Source organism: Pteropus vampyrus, unplaced genomic scaffold (genome assembly GCF_000151845.1).
Source record: "Pteropus vampyrus isolate Shadow unplaced genomic scaffold, Pvam_2.0 Scaffold146, whole genome shotgun sequence".
Taxonomy (NCBI): domain Eukaryota; kingdom Metazoa; phylum Chordata; class Mammalia; order Chiroptera; family Pteropodidae; genus Pteropus; species Pteropus vampyrus.
In genome coordinates, this window is record NW_011888927.1 from 4,230,485 (window position 1) to 4,251,154 (window position 20,670).

The window sequence follows — 20,670 nt, forward strand, 5'->3', positions numbered from 1 at the left end:
ATCTAGTGATGCCTTCACTAATATAAGTAGAGACTTTGGATGACTATTTTAAATTATCAAGAGTCATGTTCCAGTAGATCCTTTTAACTAGCAACCAAGATTAAGGATCAAGCTCATTAGAGCACCCAGAAATCAACACCTTGCCTAGTGATTGACACATAGCAGATGCTTGATAAATACTTGTTAGTGTTTTTTGGTTATTGGAAATTTCTTCCAAGTTGACCTAACTGGAAGAGCGTGGACTTCAGGATCAGACAGACCAGGGTTTGAATTCTTCGTTCTCTACTTATTAGGTGTGTGATCTGGAGAATTTAGTTGAACTCACTGAGCCCCAGTTTCCTCAAAGGGGGATAAAAATATTCATATTGTGAGAATTCAAAAGGATATAGTATGTGCAAAGGTGCCTCGCTCACCGTCAGAATTCATTTTCTGAGGTTAATTTTCTTTCCTGACACTTGTTACGTGCAACTACAGTACTTACAGTATGGCTCATCTACGTGGAGGTCAGTTTATGTTTCATCTTCATATTTCTCTCTTCCCCCCACTTCCTTCTCTTTCCCTCCAAAGAACGCAAGCTGGGGCCATTTTAACTTTTGGTTTATGACTAACTGCTGAAGGAAAAACAAGAAATACTCCTTCCACAATTTTTTCAGTCTTCCCTGTCTTGGGCCTTGCCTGATGAAAATAAAATTAGCCACAGCAGTTGCCAGTTAAAGGCTCTGTAGGGCTTTTGTTCTTAAAGCCTCAGAAGCTATTTAGAGAGCCCAGGGGGTGAATCTCTCCCTCTCAGCAGCTCCAGAATGTCTCATTAGACATTTTATATTTGCAGGCCATGCCAAGCCCCTAACGAGCCTCCTCAGTCTGTGGGGTATGGCAATTGGGTGTGTCACTTGGGACTTTCCTGGGAGTATACAGGGAAGCTGCATAGAGGAAACTGTGACCAATGCCTGTGTCACTGTGCAAAGCAAGTAAAGAGGAAGCAGGGCTGAATTGGTGGCTTTGTTCTGGGATACTTGATGCCTGACAGCTAAAGCCCGTGGGGACAGTGCATATTTTGTTTTGTCTTGCTTCCATCCTCTTCCAAAATATTTTCAGAAGTCAACCCACTATGAGGAATAGAAATAAAAAATCAGGGAGTGCTCAGAAACTTAAATATATTATACCACAAATCTCATTTCATAAAATATCTTCCTCCAGAAACAGGGAGAAAAGGAAAAAAACCTTTTAAAAAGTTTTCTCCCTCGGCAGGGTCATGGTGGAAAAGTTGTTAAGATCTGTGAAATTCCTCTTCAGTGCCCTTTCCTACTCACTCTCAGTGCCTTTTCTGCTTCGAAAAGCCCCATACTAGAGGCATCCCGTGGCCTTCTTGCTGTTCTTGCAGCCTGAGGGTTCTCACTGCAATGGCCTCCTGCCTGACCTTCTCCAGCATTGCCAGGCCTCTACCAAACCAGCTCTCAGATGGATTCACTGCACACTTACATGGGGCTCGTTCGGGGGGATAAAAACCTCCCCCGGAGATCCAGCCCAGTCAAGCCAACGAAGACAAAACACGTCAATCTACCAGAACATGTAGAGATCCAATGGCAGCCGACATAGGTTGAGGTGGGCAACTTCGCCCACTGATACAAAACACACATACACACACCCTTGAGGTTCCCACACTTCAGTAGCCTACAGATGCCTCCATCATCCTCAGAGCATAGTCTCTCCCCACCTTCAGTATACCCTCATCATAAGGCTACATTTTAATTCTTTATGAATTCTTTGCAGATTTTGCTTGATATTCATTTCATTCTCTTCACCCCTATAAAAATGCTTGTGTGGAGTTCACAAGGAGATGTATCAGAATGTAGACTCGGGTAGAATTTGACACTGAAATGTGTATTTATTCACGTCACACATATGTACATGTCAGGCCCTATGCCAGGCACTGGGTTTACAGCCACAAGCAAAATGAATGTCTTCCCTACCCCGCAAGAGCTAACCACCTGGCTTCAGGCAGTAACAGTTATCCAAACATATATATTTAATTTCAAAATTGAGAGAAGTGTTGCAATGTTACCCAACAGTGCTATTGTAATGAGAGTAACAGGGAAGAGCCCACTCAGAGGAGTGGTCAGGAGGTCCCATCCAACTGAGACGGGGAGGCTGGAAAGGAGCCGGCATGGGGGGAGCCACAGGTAGGCCGTTCCAGTCAGGGGAAACACCCCCAAATGTACCAGAACCCTAGGTCAGGAAAAAGGGAAGTAGAAAAAGGTCTCTGTTGCTAGAGCAGCATATGCAGAAGAGAATGGCTTCAGATGAGATGGAGGAGGTAAGCAGCAGCCACTTGATGGAAAATCTCATAAATAATGCAACAGGAGCCAACATGTATTCACAGGTACCATATGCCAGCATTTTCTAAGCACTTTACACTTATTAACTCATTTAATCCCCACAGCAACCCTATGAGGTAGGTATAGTTGTTCCCTTTTTACAGATGAGGAAACTGAGACACTGAGCTATTAAGTAAGTGGCCCATGTTCACACTAGAAAGTTGAGGGTGGGGTGGCACACAGGTAGAGTGTGTGCTCTTAACCAATTTGCCATCCTGTCAGGAATTTTAAAAATTTAAAGGAGTTATGACCCTATCTGCATTTTTTTAAAGAACCTCTTTGATCTCATTTTGAGAAATGGATCACACAGGGTGAGAGTGGGAGCAGGGAGGCGCTTCAGAGGCTGTTGCAGTGATCCATGACGATGGTGGAGATGGAGAGAAAGAAGCAGGCAGGCTGAGATTCATTCTGGAGATAAAATGCTCATGAATGATTTGCAGAATGAGAGTTCCCATATGAAAAATAAATTAAATTAAATTAAATTAAGAGAGAGAGAGTTCCCATATGTGCCTGCCCTCCACTTCTTAGAGATGGTCCTGGGCCCACCTCTAGGCAGTTTAATACCAAAAATGACACATAAACCAAACATACTGAAATGGAATGTTACCCTTTTTCACATTTACAGGAATGTCAATGTCATATCTGACGAAAATGAATGTAAAAGATCACATGTCCAGAAAAGTAGACCATTCCCTGGGAATCCTTTAAGCTTGTGCTTCTCATACCAAGGTCCAAGTACCATCAGGGTGTGCAGCTTTGTGCCGGGGAGTGAACAGATTCACAGAAGAAACCTCTTCCTGAAGTGTCAATATTACTTCAAGTCTGGGGGATGGGGGTGAGGAGAGGGCAGAAGGGAGAACATTATCTTTCTACATAACCTCTGTACATCACTTTTACTCAGAAATATTTGAAAATAATGCAAAGTTTGCATGGGATTTTTTAAGATAAAACGGTAGACTTTAAGGAAAACTTATGCTTACCACAATCACTTCAAACTGTACTTGGAGACCATTCTTGAATGATACAAGTGTGCTTTCCTTTGCTGTGTGTAGTATTTGTCTTAAAAAGTTTTTGAGAAGCAGTGCGTCAGCCAGTGCTTTGTAACTTTTTCATATTGTGCACATACAGAAAGTGGTTAGATTGTAGGTTACACGGTATAAGGGGCTAAAGGTGCTCTTGGCAGGAGGGGGCGCCCTGCATCTTGGCATACCTGTAATGGAGTTCTCGGCACACCCATGAGCAAAGCACACTGGATGAGAAGCTCTGGGTTATGTAATGTTAAGAAGTGACTCAGTTCAGGGATAGTTATTAAGTAATTGTTCAGAATGATCACCTCACCCCATTACCTGGAAGATTTAACACACCTAACACCCAAATGGTCACTCCCCATGACAACTGGGAAGGGTGGCAGACCCTCCCCAGCTGCACTTCTGTTAGGGGGAATTTCTTCAAAGATACGAGTACTCTTACCTGTGGAAGTGTCAATCTTCGATGGCTCTGGCTCTGGAGACTGGCATGGGCCCTAAGCAAGCCAGCCAGGGGCCCTGGGGAGCTCGAAAGTGAGAAAAATGGACTTTTGTTTTTAACTGAAGTATAACATAAACATAAAAGTATATTAATCTTACGTGTACAGCTGTTCAAGATGCAGAATATTTCTTTATGCATCAGTTATATCTCAGTAAAGCTGGGAGGAACAAAGAAACACAAACCAGAAGAAAGATACAGAACATTTCCCACATCCTTGAAGGTCTCCTCCTCTTGACCCTCACCAGTTAACATGCTCCCACCCAGAGATAAGCATTAGTCTGACTTCCATCACCGTAGATCAATTTTGCCTGTTCTTGAACTTCACATAGGCTGAAGTATAAAGTATGTCATCTTTTACATCTGGCCTCTTTTGCTCAACATAGTATCTCTGAAATGCATCTACGCTGCTGCATAGCAGTGAGTCTTTCTCTTTTATTCTCATGTAGTATTGCATTGTATGAGTCTACCACACTGTCTTTCAAAACCCAAAGAAGTTTGGAAGTACTAGGGAACCCCAATATTGAGAATAAGAAAACAGATGCAGAGTCACAAAACCTATGGTTCTCAAATTATATAATCCCAAAATAAATAAGAGACAGATTATCAATAACTACAGTTATCTGGGTATATAATTAATTTTAAAATTCATACCCCTATTACAAAAAGGTCTTGTCACATACACATTTTTAAAGATGATCTAGTGATGCCCCAAATTTACAATCAGAAACAGATTTGATTCCTCTGGTCGTTTTGGTGTGACAGTGGTCAAGTACATTTAAAGGAAATAGAACACATATTGTAATCAGAAAACCAATTCCAACTAGTAAATTTAACTTCACTGGTCCTGAAAACCACTCTGAACAACGTAAATTCATTGCTGCCTTAATTGTAAGTGATGCAAAAATGATAATATAGGTCCTGCTCACTCTGCCTCTGAGAGGAGACCACATTCTGTCTGTGTTACCCTTTTCTAATAACTTTCTTATTGGCTCAAAAAAAAAAAAAAGATAATATAATATAACGATTTTTCTCTTAAGGTTTATAACCTGTTAATAAAAATTAAAAATTAAAATTATGTTGAAATTACTTTTGTCTCTTTTATTTTTAAACTTAGTAAATCACTTGAAAACCTTTCTCGTAGGCCTTTGGTTATTTACATAACTGTCAACCAGGGAAACTTTGATGTGACATTGTGCTGTATAAAAACTAAGATGTTTAACCAGCACGTGACCATGGGAAAATTGTCTCCTATTGCAAAATTGGAGACAAAAGAACTTCCATAAAATCAGTTTAGTTTTGGCCAGCTGGTAATTGTCAACTATTCAAGAAAATGTCAGAGAGGCCCTCCCTTAAAACTTCCTTCCCAGCAGGAATTCTTTTGACAATGACTTCTGTTTAGGATCTTCCTGTTACCATTCTTTAAAAAAGAAAAATCATTGAGGTAAAGAATTGTTCCATGTTTACATTTTTTGAAGTAATCTTAGCTCACATTCATTTTAATATCACACCTGTAAGTTTCAAGGATTAACATTTTTTATGTTGTTTCTCTTAATGGTATAATTAACACGTATACAACATACAAATCAGAAACCAAAATTTGATTTCAAAGTGAAGTCATTTCCAGATGCTTTTTAGGCTTAGGAAATCTACTTGCTTCTCGCTGTATGATATTATTTTATCTTGCTTTTGTTATTGTAAATTTCATGTTTACAGTTTGATTTTAATTCCGTGAAGTATAAAACTGTCTTGAACTTTGCCAAAAAAAAAAAAAAAAATTAACCTTCAAAGAAGAGGAAGATGTTATTGATTGAGCCATAAAAAGTGTTTATTAATTGATATGTTTTTCTCTAAGCTTCTTACAAGGATTATTTAAGGATTTAGATGATCTTAAAGAGACACTTAGTATTTACAACTCTTCTTAATTGAATCCTTTCCCTCACAGGAGACCATTTGCCTAAATCTGTGGAAGGATTCTTTATCTATGAAGAAGAAGGTTCTGGAGTTCCAGGTTCCAGTAGGAAAGGAAATGATGCCATTGTAGTGGAACAATGGACCGTTATCGAGGTAAACTGCAGTTTTCTGGCTTTACTTTTAGCTTTACTATTACATTTAGTTTAACATGTTAAAGATCTTCCTTGTCTAACACATGCAGTATCCTTCAAACATGTTGGTGCAGTGTTCAGAATTTCATCACAAATGCATGAATGAACTTCTTTCAGATTTGCAAACATTGCTTTACTCGATGTTCAACTTTGTTATAAGACAGCAAAATAATTTTCTATACATAAATAACAGTAGATTCCCCCAAACTTGGCATTCTAATCCTAAAAGTACCCTGACACTGACAACTGGTTGAAAATGAAAAAAATTCAGTCAAACTAGTATTTTATCTCCACACAACCAATATGACTTTTTACCTTGTGAATAATCAAAGGCAAAAATATCCTAAGTGTTCTCTCTCTCATCAGGCCGAATATGTACACACAGCATTGCCCTTCCGAAACCAGAGATGACACTGCTGCTGTGTACACTCTGAATTCAGATGTCACCAAAGGGACTGCCATTGAGGTGTGCAGACTGAATTCAGGTGTTTTGTATTGTGCATATGAGGCCCTTAGCAACAGGCTCTTTCGTGGATGCTTTTACCTTTCTGGCCTTACAAAGGTTAGAGAGATATAGACCATTTACAAAGAAACTAGAAATCCCATTGAGGAGAAAAAATCAAAAATCAATTCTAGGTGAGTAAAAAGCAGTGGAAAGACTCCACATCTAAGCTCCTCTCACCTTTCACTCCCCAGTCCTCACTTCCCGGTCCCTAGACCAGTGATTCTGAAAGAACGGTCTGTAAACTACTTAGAACCAAATCACCTAGGGAGCTCATTTAAAATACGGATTCCAGCCCTGCCTCCCCACACCTAACGTTAATGTTTGACACCAGAACAAGACCCAAGGAACAAGACAGGGAAGACCCAAGCTTTGGAGAACCAGATGGGAACTTCTCTTTACTCTGATCTCCAGTGTTATTAAATTTGTTGAAGGCAGCAGGTAGCAGAAAATGCAGCCCAGGAAGACTGCAGCCCGGCGAAATTGCACTTAATGGAGCATGAACTCCCCTTACTGGAACACCGATCAACCTCTGTTGTAATCACTCATGTAGCTGGTTGTCTATGCCATTAAACTATGCACTGTTATGCTTCTTCACACAGGGCTGTGAAATCAAGACGGATTATGGCCCTCTGCTGCACACTCTGGCTGAGTTTGGGTGGCTCCTGACAAACGTGTTGCCTACACCTATACTGAGACACGACAGGTAACACCAAAGTATCCTTGCATACTCTCTTTTAATTCTAAAATATGGTTCATTTGTTAGATAATTCAATTTAACAAATGCCTATTTAATGCTTATAGAATGCATTTCACTGAACTTCTAATCTGATTTCATGGACCTTGAAGATCAGCCAATCTAATCTCCTCGCGTTATAGATGTACAAGTGATTCCGCGTCCTTCCCAAGGGCACACAGATTCATGGCGGCAGAGCCAGAGCAGGGGCACGAGAGACTGACCCCAACTGAGTGCTGCTTCAGCACTCTGAATGCTGCCTCTCGGCTGGAAGATCTCATTACTAGAACTTCTGTTTTCTAACTCAAGATGCCAGTTCTTCCTTAGAAGACTGAGTCAATACAAATCTGCAAACAGAAAGACACAGCCCACTCTGTCAGGCCTGTTGCCCTGCTCTTCTGCACTGCACGGGCAAAGCTGCCCTCATCCAGCACCCAGCCAGGGTTAGGACTGCAGTGGGGGCTCAAGGGGCCAGGACGGAGGAGTGCTGCACTTCTGCCTCTCTTCCTCCCCTCCAGTGCGGTGGGATAGTTTTTCCCTGGAGCACAGACTTGTTAGCTGTTGCCACTAAAATAAACACCTACATTAGAACGAAAATGCCAACACTTCACAAATACCAACTTTTCCTTTTCTCGTTTTACTAACTTTCCCAATTTCCTTTCCTGGAAAGGAAAAATTGAGTTGTACTTTACTTACTTACTTACTTACTTACTTACTTACTTACTTACTTACTTACTTACTTAATTACTTACTTACTTACTTACTTTTGAGAGAGGAAGAGAGGGAGACACAAATTCGGTCTTCTGTATAAAGTGCTTTGCTATTCTTTAGACTCAGAGACGTTCCCTCTCTACCCTCTTTGGCATCCAGAAAATGACTGACTGCAACGGCTGTCCTGCCCAGGCCAGTGACTACCTGCAGAGAACAGCACAGTTACTACAAAGGCCTTCCCTTTTAACAGAATCAACCATGGTGTGACATTCTGCGTAATTGTCAGGCGTTGCAGAGGAAGGCACTCTTCCTTTCTCAGTCCCATCCATCTTCCACACCTTCTCTGGTTTTCCCATCTTAGTAACTCAGCAGTATCCCAATGTCCCCCACAAACTTTAAAAACATTCAGTTGACATGACTCTATAATAAAGTCACACCTTCATCAGGTGGGGAGAGGAATAAAGGTGGATACAGAGTAAACATTCTCAAGCTTTAAAAGGAGGGATTAGAAGTAAACTAAGTAATTAATCTGCTTTTCACCTCAGAGATCTAATGGAAACTTATCAAATTGAGTGACAACTGCCTGAAGCCTTATTTCCTATCTTTTTAAAATCTGTGACGTACGTGTCAGATCACAATACAGCACTAATTCTCAAGATTTGGTCTTCTGAGCAAGCAATGTGAATCACTTGGGGAGCCTATAACAGACACATGCTGGAGGCCCTCCCCAGTAGGACAGTCAGAAGCTCTAAGAGTGAGACCCAGGCATCTACATTTTGCAAAATCTGAAGCTCATTATTAATAGATGGGGAACATTGTAGGAGGTAGAGAGAGAGAAAGGAACTCCTGTTTTCTGCCTTTCTGCTACTCCTCACCATCAGCCTGCCAAGCCATTGGTCTATCCCACTCCCCATTCTCCCTCAGAATAACTTGTGTATTTGGCCTTCTCATCTCTTTCTGGTGGTTTTCCTAGGTGTATAATTTAGGGTGTCATTTGGCCCATTACAGTTAATGGTACTAAAAAGTCCTCCGAGTTTTAAGCCTTTCATGTTCCTTTTTCCCCAGTGAAAAATATATTTATCATTCCTCCCTCCCATTCACTCTGGGCTTCCGCTCTCATGAGTCTAAATATTTCCTAAAGTGATATGAATGCCTGACTGGGCACTAGATTTGCCAGCAAGCCCAGGGAGCTGGATGCTGAGCCATAGAACACGAGCTGGGTCTCTTTCGGCATCTCCTGCTACTGGTTGGTTTGGAAATGAGGACAAAACTGAGACCAAAGGTGAAAAAGGTCTGAGGCATGCTGTGAAGCAGGAGGGTGGAGGAGCCTGGAGCCACACTTGGCTTGACCACCTTGTTCGGAGTGCCAAACTGCATAAGGTCACAGGCTGTACCGAGTGGTAAGGGGGCCCAATGAAGTGGCTGTATATTGTGTTTGGAGCAGAGGTAGCACCACCACCTCACTGCCATTCCAGCTCTCCTGAACCCCTCGTATCCACCAAGGCACTGTGCAGTCAGAGCGGACTTTTCGGGCCCTCCTTGTGGAGGTTTGTCTTCATGTGTAATTAAAATAGCAAAGGGGCTAGTTGCTGGGGGCTGCTCATTAAACTACTAATATTTTGTAACAGCAAAATATTAGGCACAATATAAATGTCTATCAATAGAAACTAAAATAAATTACAAACAATCTATACAATAGAATAATATGAAGCTGATTTAAAAAAAAAAGAATGAGTACATAGATCTATATATGCATTGCCATAAAATTTTCTATTGATAATTATTGAGTTAAAAAAAAAGTTTTAGGGCAATATTATAGTACAACCCCAATTAGAAGTTTATACATTTTGAATATCTCTAGCAAAACTCTGAAAGGCTGCATAGCAAACTCTAGTGAGTGATTAGCTCTTGGGATTGTGGGTAGGGGAAAGGGAAAGTGGGGATATCTACTTTGTATGTTTTCTATGATTTGACTTTTTGCCAAGAATATATGTTTACCCTGTGATTTTTTTTAAAACCAGCTTTAAAAATTAAAAAATCAAGCAGTTAATAAAAAGATGTAGAAACTGTATACGGCATCCAACCTGATGGAACTTGTAGCTGGTAAAGCTCACATTTAGTACATAACCAGAGGCTTGCATTCTGGTTGGAGCAGGTCAAGCTTATGTATTGTGTAATATAATATAGTAACTAATCGAGAGCTAAATGAAATATGTCAGTCAGTAGATTCTATGGGAGTATTAAAAAGAAGAGAGAGTATAGACTGTCAAAGTTAGATGGAATCCTCAAGTAGTAATGAGGTTAAAAGACAGCATCACTGTTTAGCAGAACTCCACTTAGGAATCTACTGTTGACCCTGGATAGAAGATAGTAGAAAAATGTACTTTAACAGTAATTGCCCTTGTGCAGCAAGGTACACTAGAACACACAATGTCTGCTGTTCTTTTGTATGCCAAGAACATTGGGCAATATTGATGTTTATTTTGTTCCTTTACATGTAGATCAGATCTTTCGAAATGCCTCTAAAGTACACAATGTAGGATAAATGTGAAGGTTCACTGTTGTTATCTGGTAACAGATATTGTCGGTAAAATCTGTTTATCCTCTGCCTTTTTATTCTTGTCCTAACATGCTGTTCCTGTGCCAGTCACATGCTCATCTTCACTGCTTCAGCGCACACAAAGATAGAACTCACAGTCGACCGCAGCACATATAAAGAAAACTATTATATACAGTTTGTCTTAGTCCAGGTGGAGGATAGAGCCTGAAAGTTCTTAGTGTCTGAAACTAGAAGACTAGTCCAGGCTTTGAGCTAAACGAATCTCATTTTAATTACAGTATTACTATTAAGCTGTATGACTTTGAGAAGTCATCTAACATCTTTAGGTCTCAGTTTCCTCATCTAGAAAACAGTACAATAATATCAATTTTACTGGATCGTCGTAATGATTAAGTGATATAATATATGCAAAGTATTTATGCAGGGCCTATGCATACTAGGCTATCCTAGGCTATTAAAATAGAGCTACTAAATGGAACCTAATCCTTTGGCAGAACCAAAATCCTTAAGAAGTTTTAATCAATTGTGCAAGCATGATATCTCAGCCTATCTTAAATCGTAATATTTCAGAAAATGTAAATACTGTAGTTTACTCTATACAAAATCAGCTCTGAGGATGACAAGCCTAGTGAAAGAAACAAATCAATAAATAATGACATTATAAAGATACATGCTTACCCGTATGCTCACACCCAGAAAAACAAATTTCCATCATAATCTTTCTTTTGGAGCACACATGTTTGAAAATATAACTTAGAATCACTGCCAGTGAAAACTTTCTTCCTTAAATATTTTTGTCTCATACATAGTAGTGTCTTAAACAATTCTAACTTTTTCCTACTCTTCTATCACCTAAGCCATAATTTGAGTGGTCTTCATAAGATATTTTCCCTTTATTTCTTTCATTACTCAAATATATCCTTTTATGGGATTGCATGAAGATATTTTCCCATTGTGTCCCTAGGTTAAGGTTGTTGCTTCATTATCCTAGGTAATAGAATACCACCACCATTTAAAGCTGCATTACCATGGAAACATCACAATGTGGTCATCTGATATCACTACGTTATTCTAGGGTTACTGTTGTCAGCCTTGAAAACTTGCCAAAATCCCTTCTTAATCGTTATCACTATATAATTATGCAAATGGGCCCAATCCTTTTCTTTTCAAAAAATCAAGGCGAAAATTGACGTTAACCTCTTCAGGGCAAATCTGGTGGAGGATCAAAATAGCTGAACTAGCGGCTAATATTGCCGACCTTAAAATAATCACCAGAATAAAATGGAAGTTGGAGCCAAGGTTTCTCTGGTTCCCTTGAAATAGCATGGTCACTTCTCTCTCCCCAATAATAATCTGAAGGCAGAGGCAGAAATGTTCATCTTAACAAGAATCCAAGGTTTTTCCAATACGCTTTCAAGAACACTGAATTATAACCTGACATTAAGAAAGAGAGAGAGAAAGCATTTTAGAATCAAGTTATACTGCACTATGAATATATAAGTCTGGTCCTTAAGGACAAGGTATGAATGACAAAAAGAGAAAATTGTCTTCTCACTATGATGTGGAGGGGTGGGAGCCACGCCCCTCTTCCATTATTTGTAGCCCCTGCAGACAAAGCTCTACAGTTTTGTGGTCCCCACAGCCCAGAAGCACCAGAAGTCTATGTAGTTATTAGAGACACTTAAGTGTACCAATAATTTCCTCTAAATCCTCAGGTGGCAGCCAAAGCAGGAGTTACACATTTATATACAGTCGAGGGAGAGGATAGGGTTTCCTGTTTGGTCCTTTTCATGAAGTTTTCTTCCCTTTCTGATTTAAGTTCTGTGGAAACAATATTGTGGAATTCCATTGTGAGCTAAACTCATAGTAATCTTGCAGTGAGAAGCATTTCGATAAGGCTACAGGTTTTTTTTTAATAGTCAGTTTTCTATTATATATACTTCCAGTTATCACTCTCCCTCATCTGAACTTAAATTTTTAACATTTTGTCAAAGGAAAGGGTTGGGAGGAGCTAAACTGCATTAGCGCCCTTTTTTTATCTTTCGCACACACATACGAATACCTGAGAAACAAATTATAGTCATAGGCCAAGGAACTTTATCACTGAACACACAAATACAGAGGTGCAAGGTAAAATTTAATTTTATAATTTTGTTTTTAAGAAGTCAATTTTTACTTCAGATTTTAAAAGCAAGATTTTACTCATTTATTTCCAAGTTGCAATCATTAAACCATTGCAATTAATTAATGTATAAGATGATGTAATACTAATCAGAAAATACAAATTAATCTGACAATTCTGTTTCTTCTAGTCTAAGGGATTTTAAAATCCTAACTGAAAGCTTTTTATGAGTATTTTTATTTCACGAGTAAGCAGTTGCAGATAAGCCACTCATTTGAAACCAGCTCAGTTGTATTCAACCTGATTCACATTCTTGCATTTTATTTAAACAGAATGTTTTTTCAGTTCAACTCAAATATTTACTGAATGTCTGGTATGAACAAGGCAATATTACTACATTAGGAGGGATAATATCTAAAAAGGCGCACTGGGGATATGGGAGCAATCTAAGTATTCATCGATAGACAAATGGATAAAGATGTGGTACATATATGCAATGGAATATTACTCAGCCATAAAAAAAGAGAATGAAATCTTGCCATTTGCAACAACGTTGATGGACTTAGAGGGTATTATGCTAAGTGAGATAAGTCATGTAGAAAAAGAGGAATACCATATGATTTCACTTATATGTGGAATCTAAAAAAAATGAACAAACAAATCAGAAACAAACTCATAGATACAGAGAACATTTGATGGTTGCCAGATAGGAGATGAGGTTGGGAAGATGGGTGATAAAGGTAAAGGGATTAAAATGTGCCAATTGCCAGTTATAAAAACAGTCACAGGGATGTAAAGTACAGCATAGGGAATACAGTGAATAATTATAATAACTATAAATGGTGTCAGATGGGTACTAAACTTATTGGGGTGATCACTTTTTAGGTTATATAAATGTCTAATCACTATGTTGTATATCTCAAACAAATACAATATGGTACGTCAACTGTGATTAGAAAAATTTTTTAATTATTTTTAAAAATAAAAAGGTTCCTTGAGGAAGCAATAATGAAAAAAGAGTGTAAGGTGGATCAATATGATAGAGGACATCAGTGAGGAGAGCAGGTCTGTGAAGGCTGTGACGTCTGAGGGAAGCTTTATGAAAGAATAGAGAGCTTCCTTCCAAAAGCAGTTTTAGAGAGGAGACTATTCCTGGTAGAGTAAATAGGTTTCATCTCACACAGCCGCACTGGTCTGTGTAAAGCTGCCTAGGACACTGTAAAACAAAGGGTTCTGAGACTAGAACCAGGCTCAGCAAAAAAAGAATGTGGTGATCAATCAGAGATATCTGCTATACACTCAGAAGGTAGAAAGCTGAAGTATGAATGCCACGAATTATTTCCTCTCTCAGGCAACCTTAAGCAAAAAGCAGTCAGGAAAGTGCAAGATATGTTCGAGGGAAAGTGAGTACAGGTAAATGAATTTTTAAAGACCTCTCCTAATTTAAAATCCAAAGAATTCAAAACCGATTTTACCAAAACAATAAATGTGAGAGGGAGCATTTTTATCACGTGTAAATCTACAACCATACTCCTATAGTCACCACTACATATACAGTATTCTTCAAACCATTTTTGTTAAATAAAACACACATAAAGAAATAATATGTATATATTATATATTATCTATGTATAAAATACAAATGTGCATAATTATAAACACTTATGTGATCACCACTGGACAAGAAACAGAATATTGCTGGCACCTTAGAAGTACCCCATGTATTTTAATCCCATCATACTCACTCCCTTCACCCAGAGGTAACATTATCCCAACTTTAGGGTAGTCATTTCTTTGCTTTGCCTAATAGTTTTACCATTCAAGTATGCATTTCTAAATATTTTTAGTTTAGTTTAGTTATATTTTAGTTTAGTTCTACATAATTAGTTTTGTCTGTGTTTGAATTTATGAAAATGGGATAATATATATATATATTTTTTTTAATGTGTTGTTTCTTTCACTTAACATTGTTTGTGAGATTTATCCATGTTCTTGTGTGTAACAATTTATTTATCCATTCTGCTGCTGGTGATTTGGTTGCCCGCAGGGGTTGGCTATGACACGCAATGCTATTCTGGCCATGAGCAAGGATCCCAATGCATACGAGTGTGAGTTTCTCAAGGGTGTAGACCTAGAAGTGGAATTGCTGGGTTATAGGGCATTTCTTTATCTTTGTTAGATAAATGCCACTCATTCCAAGTAGAATGTTGATATCTACACTCCCAAAAAAAAAATTGTCAGACTTTTAAATTTTGCCATTCTGGTAAGTGAGAGATGCTACAAGAATATTTTCACTTTTTTTCCTTGTCTTTTTTTTTTTTTCCAATTACAGTTGACTTTCAATATTATTTTATATAGTTTCAGGTGTACAGGAAAAATCTGCACTTTTGCAAAAGAGTCTACATTTATCCACTTGTTATAAAGTTTTCTAGTCAGAATAGAATTAAACCAGGCTACTCCTCCCTTTAGGCTGAGTTTTACTGAGTTCATCCTATACTTGCTGTAGAGATAGTGTGGTATTGTGAAAAGAGTGGGAACCAGAGGTGACCCAAGACAAAACTCTTAAAAACTCTGGGTCTCAGTTTCCTTATCCATAGAATAGGGATAATAATATCTTCTCCTCCCACCCTAAAGGACTATTATAAGAAACAAATGTGCTAATTTACATGGAAAATACCCAGTACACCAAAAACTGAAGTTATTTTTCTTAGTTTAGTCCCTGAGATCTTCTGTTATTGGGAGGCTAGGCATTTTCTTGATTATCCATTGATGCCATAACAAACTCCTCTCCCTTAAACAACACCCAAATAGAGTTTCTTTTTGTTTGCTTTTGAAATACATAGAAGAAGATAAGGGAGGGAGGAAGAAATATTTATTGAACATCTACTGTACTCAAGGTCCGTGCTAAGAACTTTATTATATCCACCAACTCACTGATATTATTAGAACCATCTCTGGCTTACAGAAAAGAAACAGGAAGCTCAGAAAGATTGAGTGACTAGCTCCAGGTCACATACCTAATAAGCAGCAGAGCTGGGATGCAAACCCAAGGTCAGTCTAACTCTAAAGCCATACATGCTGTTTCCCCTGACTCGACTGCCTCTCTGATAAATACATCACAGAAAAATGATATGTCCTGATATTTTGTAGTATAAAGTTATAGAACTGGTTGAACCCATTTCCTCTTGCATCCAGCATTTTTTGGATGAAAATTTCTGTAGAGAAAGGAGATATAGGCCCTGTCCTCTAAGAGCATCCAGGGCATTTGAAGTATTCTCTGGTCCCATGGTGACTTTACAAGTCGAATCTTTTCAGAAATTTGTGCTACAGGGCAAATATTCTATCTCAGCTCAGTAAATAGATTACCTCAGGATACACGGAAACTGAGGGCCTCACTTGCCCTGACAAGTAGTTGTCACTCTGTAAGACTTCGGACCTCTTTCCCTTAGTTCTACCATGATTAGAGTCTCCAAACCAAAAAGAGTTCCACAACTCATAGACAGTCTGAAAATAGCAGGACCTATTTTAAATCAGAATGTCCCTCAAAAAACCAGGGACAGAGAGGTCTCAGACATATTTCATATTGAGGATCTGGCTCTAAGGATCTCCCAAGAGATAGAAAGAAGTCTTGCAAAATCTTATCTGGGCATCCGGAGGCTGTCCTAAGACAGTCGGCCTTTGGGAAACCATCTCCACATTTACTGTTTGATCATGTTGGTAAAAGTGGAGAAGGTTGCTCTAGGCCAAACATCACATCTTCCTGCATTCAGACTTGCCCGATCCTATAATCAGTTGGAAAAAACTTAGCAGGGTCACCCACAGTCCCTACCCTGACATTCTCCTGCCCTCTATTCAAGAAGAATAATTCTACCCTCATCCTTCCTCCTCATCTTTGGGTAGTTGTAAGCCGAGTTCCCTCATGTGATTCTCTACGTGGATCACACACCTAAAACGTTACCCAGAAACCTCTTCTCTATTCTCGTGTACCTTTTCCTTTGACTTTTCTCCCTGGAAGATATTCTTGATTCTGAGACATTTCCTTCCCACTTAACTCCACCCCACATTTAATTAAACGAATGGAGGAAGTAGAAGGAAATTACATTTGTTGTGCTTCTTCCATTAACAGGCACAGTGGAGCTCTTCTTGCACATCGACTTACTTGTCCAAAACAAAGTCCCTGATAGGAAATGAAATTCAGAGTATTTACGGACTTTGCTAAAGTTATCAGCCATGAAATGTTATGGTGAAGTCCAGATTTGAACTCAGAAACTTCTGATTCCAAAGCCATTGCCTTTTCCAGTACACCCCCGGCCTCCCAAACATAGACCGGCCTATTCTGTATACTGCTATTCCCTTCCCTTTATCCCTACATCATACCTGATGTCTCCTGGTGATTTAAGTTATTCCCAAAAGTTACGGCGTATTTTATACTAAGTGTTTTCTTCTAATCTAAGATCAAGCTAAAATGAGATTAGACTAGAAACAGTATTTTTAAAATAAGAAAGGAATAGTCTCTCATTACCAGTTTGGAGGAAGGTTTTTTTCCTGTTTCTCAAAATTCAACAGTACCAGTAAATTCAGGATGGGGTTGACATATACCTCTAAAGGCCAGAGTTTCAATGTTGCACTTGTTTTCCAGAAAAAGAGCTCAGCATAAAATGCAGCTAATCGTGATGTTTTGTTTGGCAGTTTTGCATAATAAAAGTCGTAACTGAGCAACATTAGCTACAGACACTCCTCCCCATAAATCCTTGGAGACTCTGTGAAAAGCATTTCAGAGAAATCCAAGCCCCAAGTAGTCTTTGGCAAGGGGTAATTTGCCATGATGATAGTTAAATAAGGAGAATACTGAGTAGCTGCCTACAAAGGAGCATCTGAAAATAAAATTAGCTGTGGCTCAAGTAACTCAACTGAAAATGTATATAACATTTCTCACTTGTGGCAGCCCAAATTAGGCCTTTCTTTTTATAAGACAAATTTGGCAATGCAAATCAAGAGGCTTAAATCATACCCTTTTGACCTAATAATTCCACTCCTGACAAGTTACCTCAAGAAAATAAGTAGTAAGAATAGGAAGATTACACATATTTCTATAGCAGTATTATTCATAATTAGCAGAAAAATGGAAATAACCTGAGTTTTCAAAAATAAAGGAAAAATTTAGTACATTTTCATATTTTAAGTCTTTGAGACTTAAAGCTATTAAGAATATGATCACAGTGTAAAACAAGGAAAGGGTATTTGGTAAAAAGCATAGAACACAGAAATGCAAATATGCAATGGTTACGGACATGCAGAAATAAATAGGTTGATAGGGGCAAGGAGGGGACACAGATGAAAATAGTTATGTTAGCACAGTGAGGTTACAAATTTTAAACGTCAAAATTTTTTTTTGTAATAACCATATTCAGTTTTTAGGGATTTTTTTTATTTTTCCAGCTGCAACTTATATAGAATCATATTTCTTAATTATTCTTTGAATCGGAAGATTATTTTACAAAGGATACATGTGGAACATTTTAGCCAAGTGTGATATATAGAAAATTACTAATTCACAAATACTAATGCTGTTGTTTTAATTTTCAGTGAAGGGAATTTGGCTACAAAGCAGGTTGTGTTCCTTCAGAGACCAGTTATATGGAATTCAGCTGTTCAAACACCAGAAGTGAGTAATATCGATGCTTTATGAACTGAATGTTATATTGAAGCATTTAGTCTTTAAACTCTCATTATAATTCTAAATAGTGAATACAGATGAGAAAGTATGGTTTTGATATGGAAACAGTCTTCTAAACTAACCATATAACGAGGGAAATGTGCCAGAAACCAGGCAACATGAGACAGTTCTAAAGGGGATCAGAATATGCCACCTGAAAATAAGGATTATTTTGAATTGAAGGCAATTAAGAAACAGGAAACAGAGGAGTAGTACTGTACAGCTCCTCCTTTCTGATGAAAAGCAGAGCATAAATTTCCATTTTTAAAGTTTCTCCCTCTCCTGTATCAAAAAAAGAAGACTATCACCAGAGATGAATCTTATCACTAGAGATAATACTGACTTGAGTCTTCATAAATATTCTTACTAAAATAACATTTTTCTTCTCTTAGATTTCCCATGTACTTACCTTCTCACAATTTTCTGCCTCTAGAAGCTGTAACCCCTTTTCTTTTCTCATGTATTAACCTGTCTGTCAGTTTAATTTGCAGGCCCCAGCCACTGAACCTAAGAGGGTAAATGAAAAGTTTCCCACCACCTCCACTACAGTTCTAAGTCTTGTAAGTGAATGTGCCTAATCCTGCAACAGACCTGTGCAATTTTGTCTATGTTGGCCTCTGACAGTTCTTTTATATTGTCTATTTAAGCTCATATTTTTCCAGCCCTTTGCTGAAGAGCTATGCTGAGCCTCAAGTCTCCTTTTCCTCACTAAAGGCACAGCTAGAAGAGTATCACTGAATGAAGCAATCTGTGTGTTAATAAAGCATAACTTTCAAAACAAGAAATTTGCAAATGGACAAGAAAATTATTCAAAGTAATTGTTTTTCTGTATATCAAAAAAATATTGTTCTAGAAAACTTTAAAGTTTTCTAAACTTGCAAAGCTAGACTGACAGTGTGTATAATGCAGCCATGCTAAGATGTCTCGCATTAATTTTAGAAATAATCTTTCAATAAAAAAATGAAAGTCTTATTGGCCCAGTAGATGAGTACGTAAGGGTGTAGGAAGGTGGATAGGAAATGGATAGGAAGATGCCTCCCCGTGGCAGGAGTGCAGAGTGATTGCATATAAAGACACTAGAAAGACTGCATTAGGGCCCACGGGTGAGCAGTGACCACCCACCACTACCAACCCCCAGTGAGGATGGCTCAAGTTCACAAGTTCCTTAAGAAATATTCTGTCAAAAAGAGTCAAGAGTGGGTGTATGTAGAGAATGGCCAGAAAGTTTTCATTCTTCTTTCTCTCAACCCAAAGCAACTTTTTACCACGCTACAGCCTTTTCTTTTTTTTTCCTTTCCTTTTCTTTTCTTTAACATTTTACAAATAGACATTATTTCTGAGAAAAGATCAACAAAATTGACAGCCTCATGTAATTTTGAGTAACTGAACGCTATAGAGTTGGTTTCTGTGAATTTATAAGACCCAAATTCAGCTACTTCACAGTCTCTTTTACTTAGGATTAGATATCTGCTCTGATTCCCTAAAAATATTTAGGCCCTTTTTATTTAACTTTAAATACTATTCAGTAGCTTCATGGTAGCTTTTAGGGGGGTAATCTTTATATATTACATCCATCGTAATCTAAAATTACTGACTCATTTATATAATAGTAAAGAAGTATTTAAATAGCTTACATCAATGAGAAGCCCAGGAATATTAATAGCTTAGAATCCTGCTTCTAAATGGATTTGCTGTTTCTTCCTTTGACACATGCTTAATTTTCCTAGCAAGAAATCTTAGGATATTGAGATTATTTCAAGGCAGAGCATGTAGGTGGTTCCATCTGGAGGTAGAGTATCTAATAGCTATAACAGAAAAACAATTTGTAAATTCTTTTTGCTTTCTCTAATAAAAACAATTTATTTTATCTCAAAAAGGTAGTAGTATTATTAGGAAAGTAGACTATTAATATCACCATAGACTTAATTTAACTATCTCATATGAATTTTGTGAAAGTTATATTTATAAGCCTTGAAAAAAAATGTACACAGTTATAGGTCCATAAAGACAATGTTCTTCACTCGTATCTTGAAATCAGTTGTTTGGGAGAGGTTAATGGGCAGCTTGCTTCATTTATAAAGCTTTTCAAAGAATTTTTTAAAAATGGGTTTAGTTCTAAAACCAGTTGTTAGAAATTTGAAATATTACAAGTGTTGCCTTAAGATTGTCAATGGATTTTTATTAAAATAAATTTCATGAGCTGGTAGAAACTGATCTAGAGTTTGACCCTTGAAAAAAAGTTTCTCACTTCCTTCTATTGAGACTAATATCAAGATATATATGTTTTCTGTATTAAATTGCACTCAATATAGAACAATA

General features: G+C 38.1%; 1 protein-coding gene across 1 annotated transcript in view; it reads left to right on the top strand.

The window, feature by feature from the left end:
- RFTN2 (raftlin family member 2) overlaps positions 1–20,670 on the top strand; it is a 51,586-nt gene that overhangs the window by 24,636 nt on the left and 6,280 nt on the right. Inside the window, exons 6-8 of the mRNA XM_011369221.1 lie at positions 5,845–5,966; positions 7,109–7,212; positions 18,222–18,300. Coding sequence (XP_011367523.1) covers positions 5,845–5,966; positions 7,109–7,212; positions 18,222–18,300 — 305 coding nt within the window. The remainder of the gene's footprint in view (positions 1–5,844; positions 5,967–7,108; positions 7,213–18,221; positions 18,301–20,670) is intronic.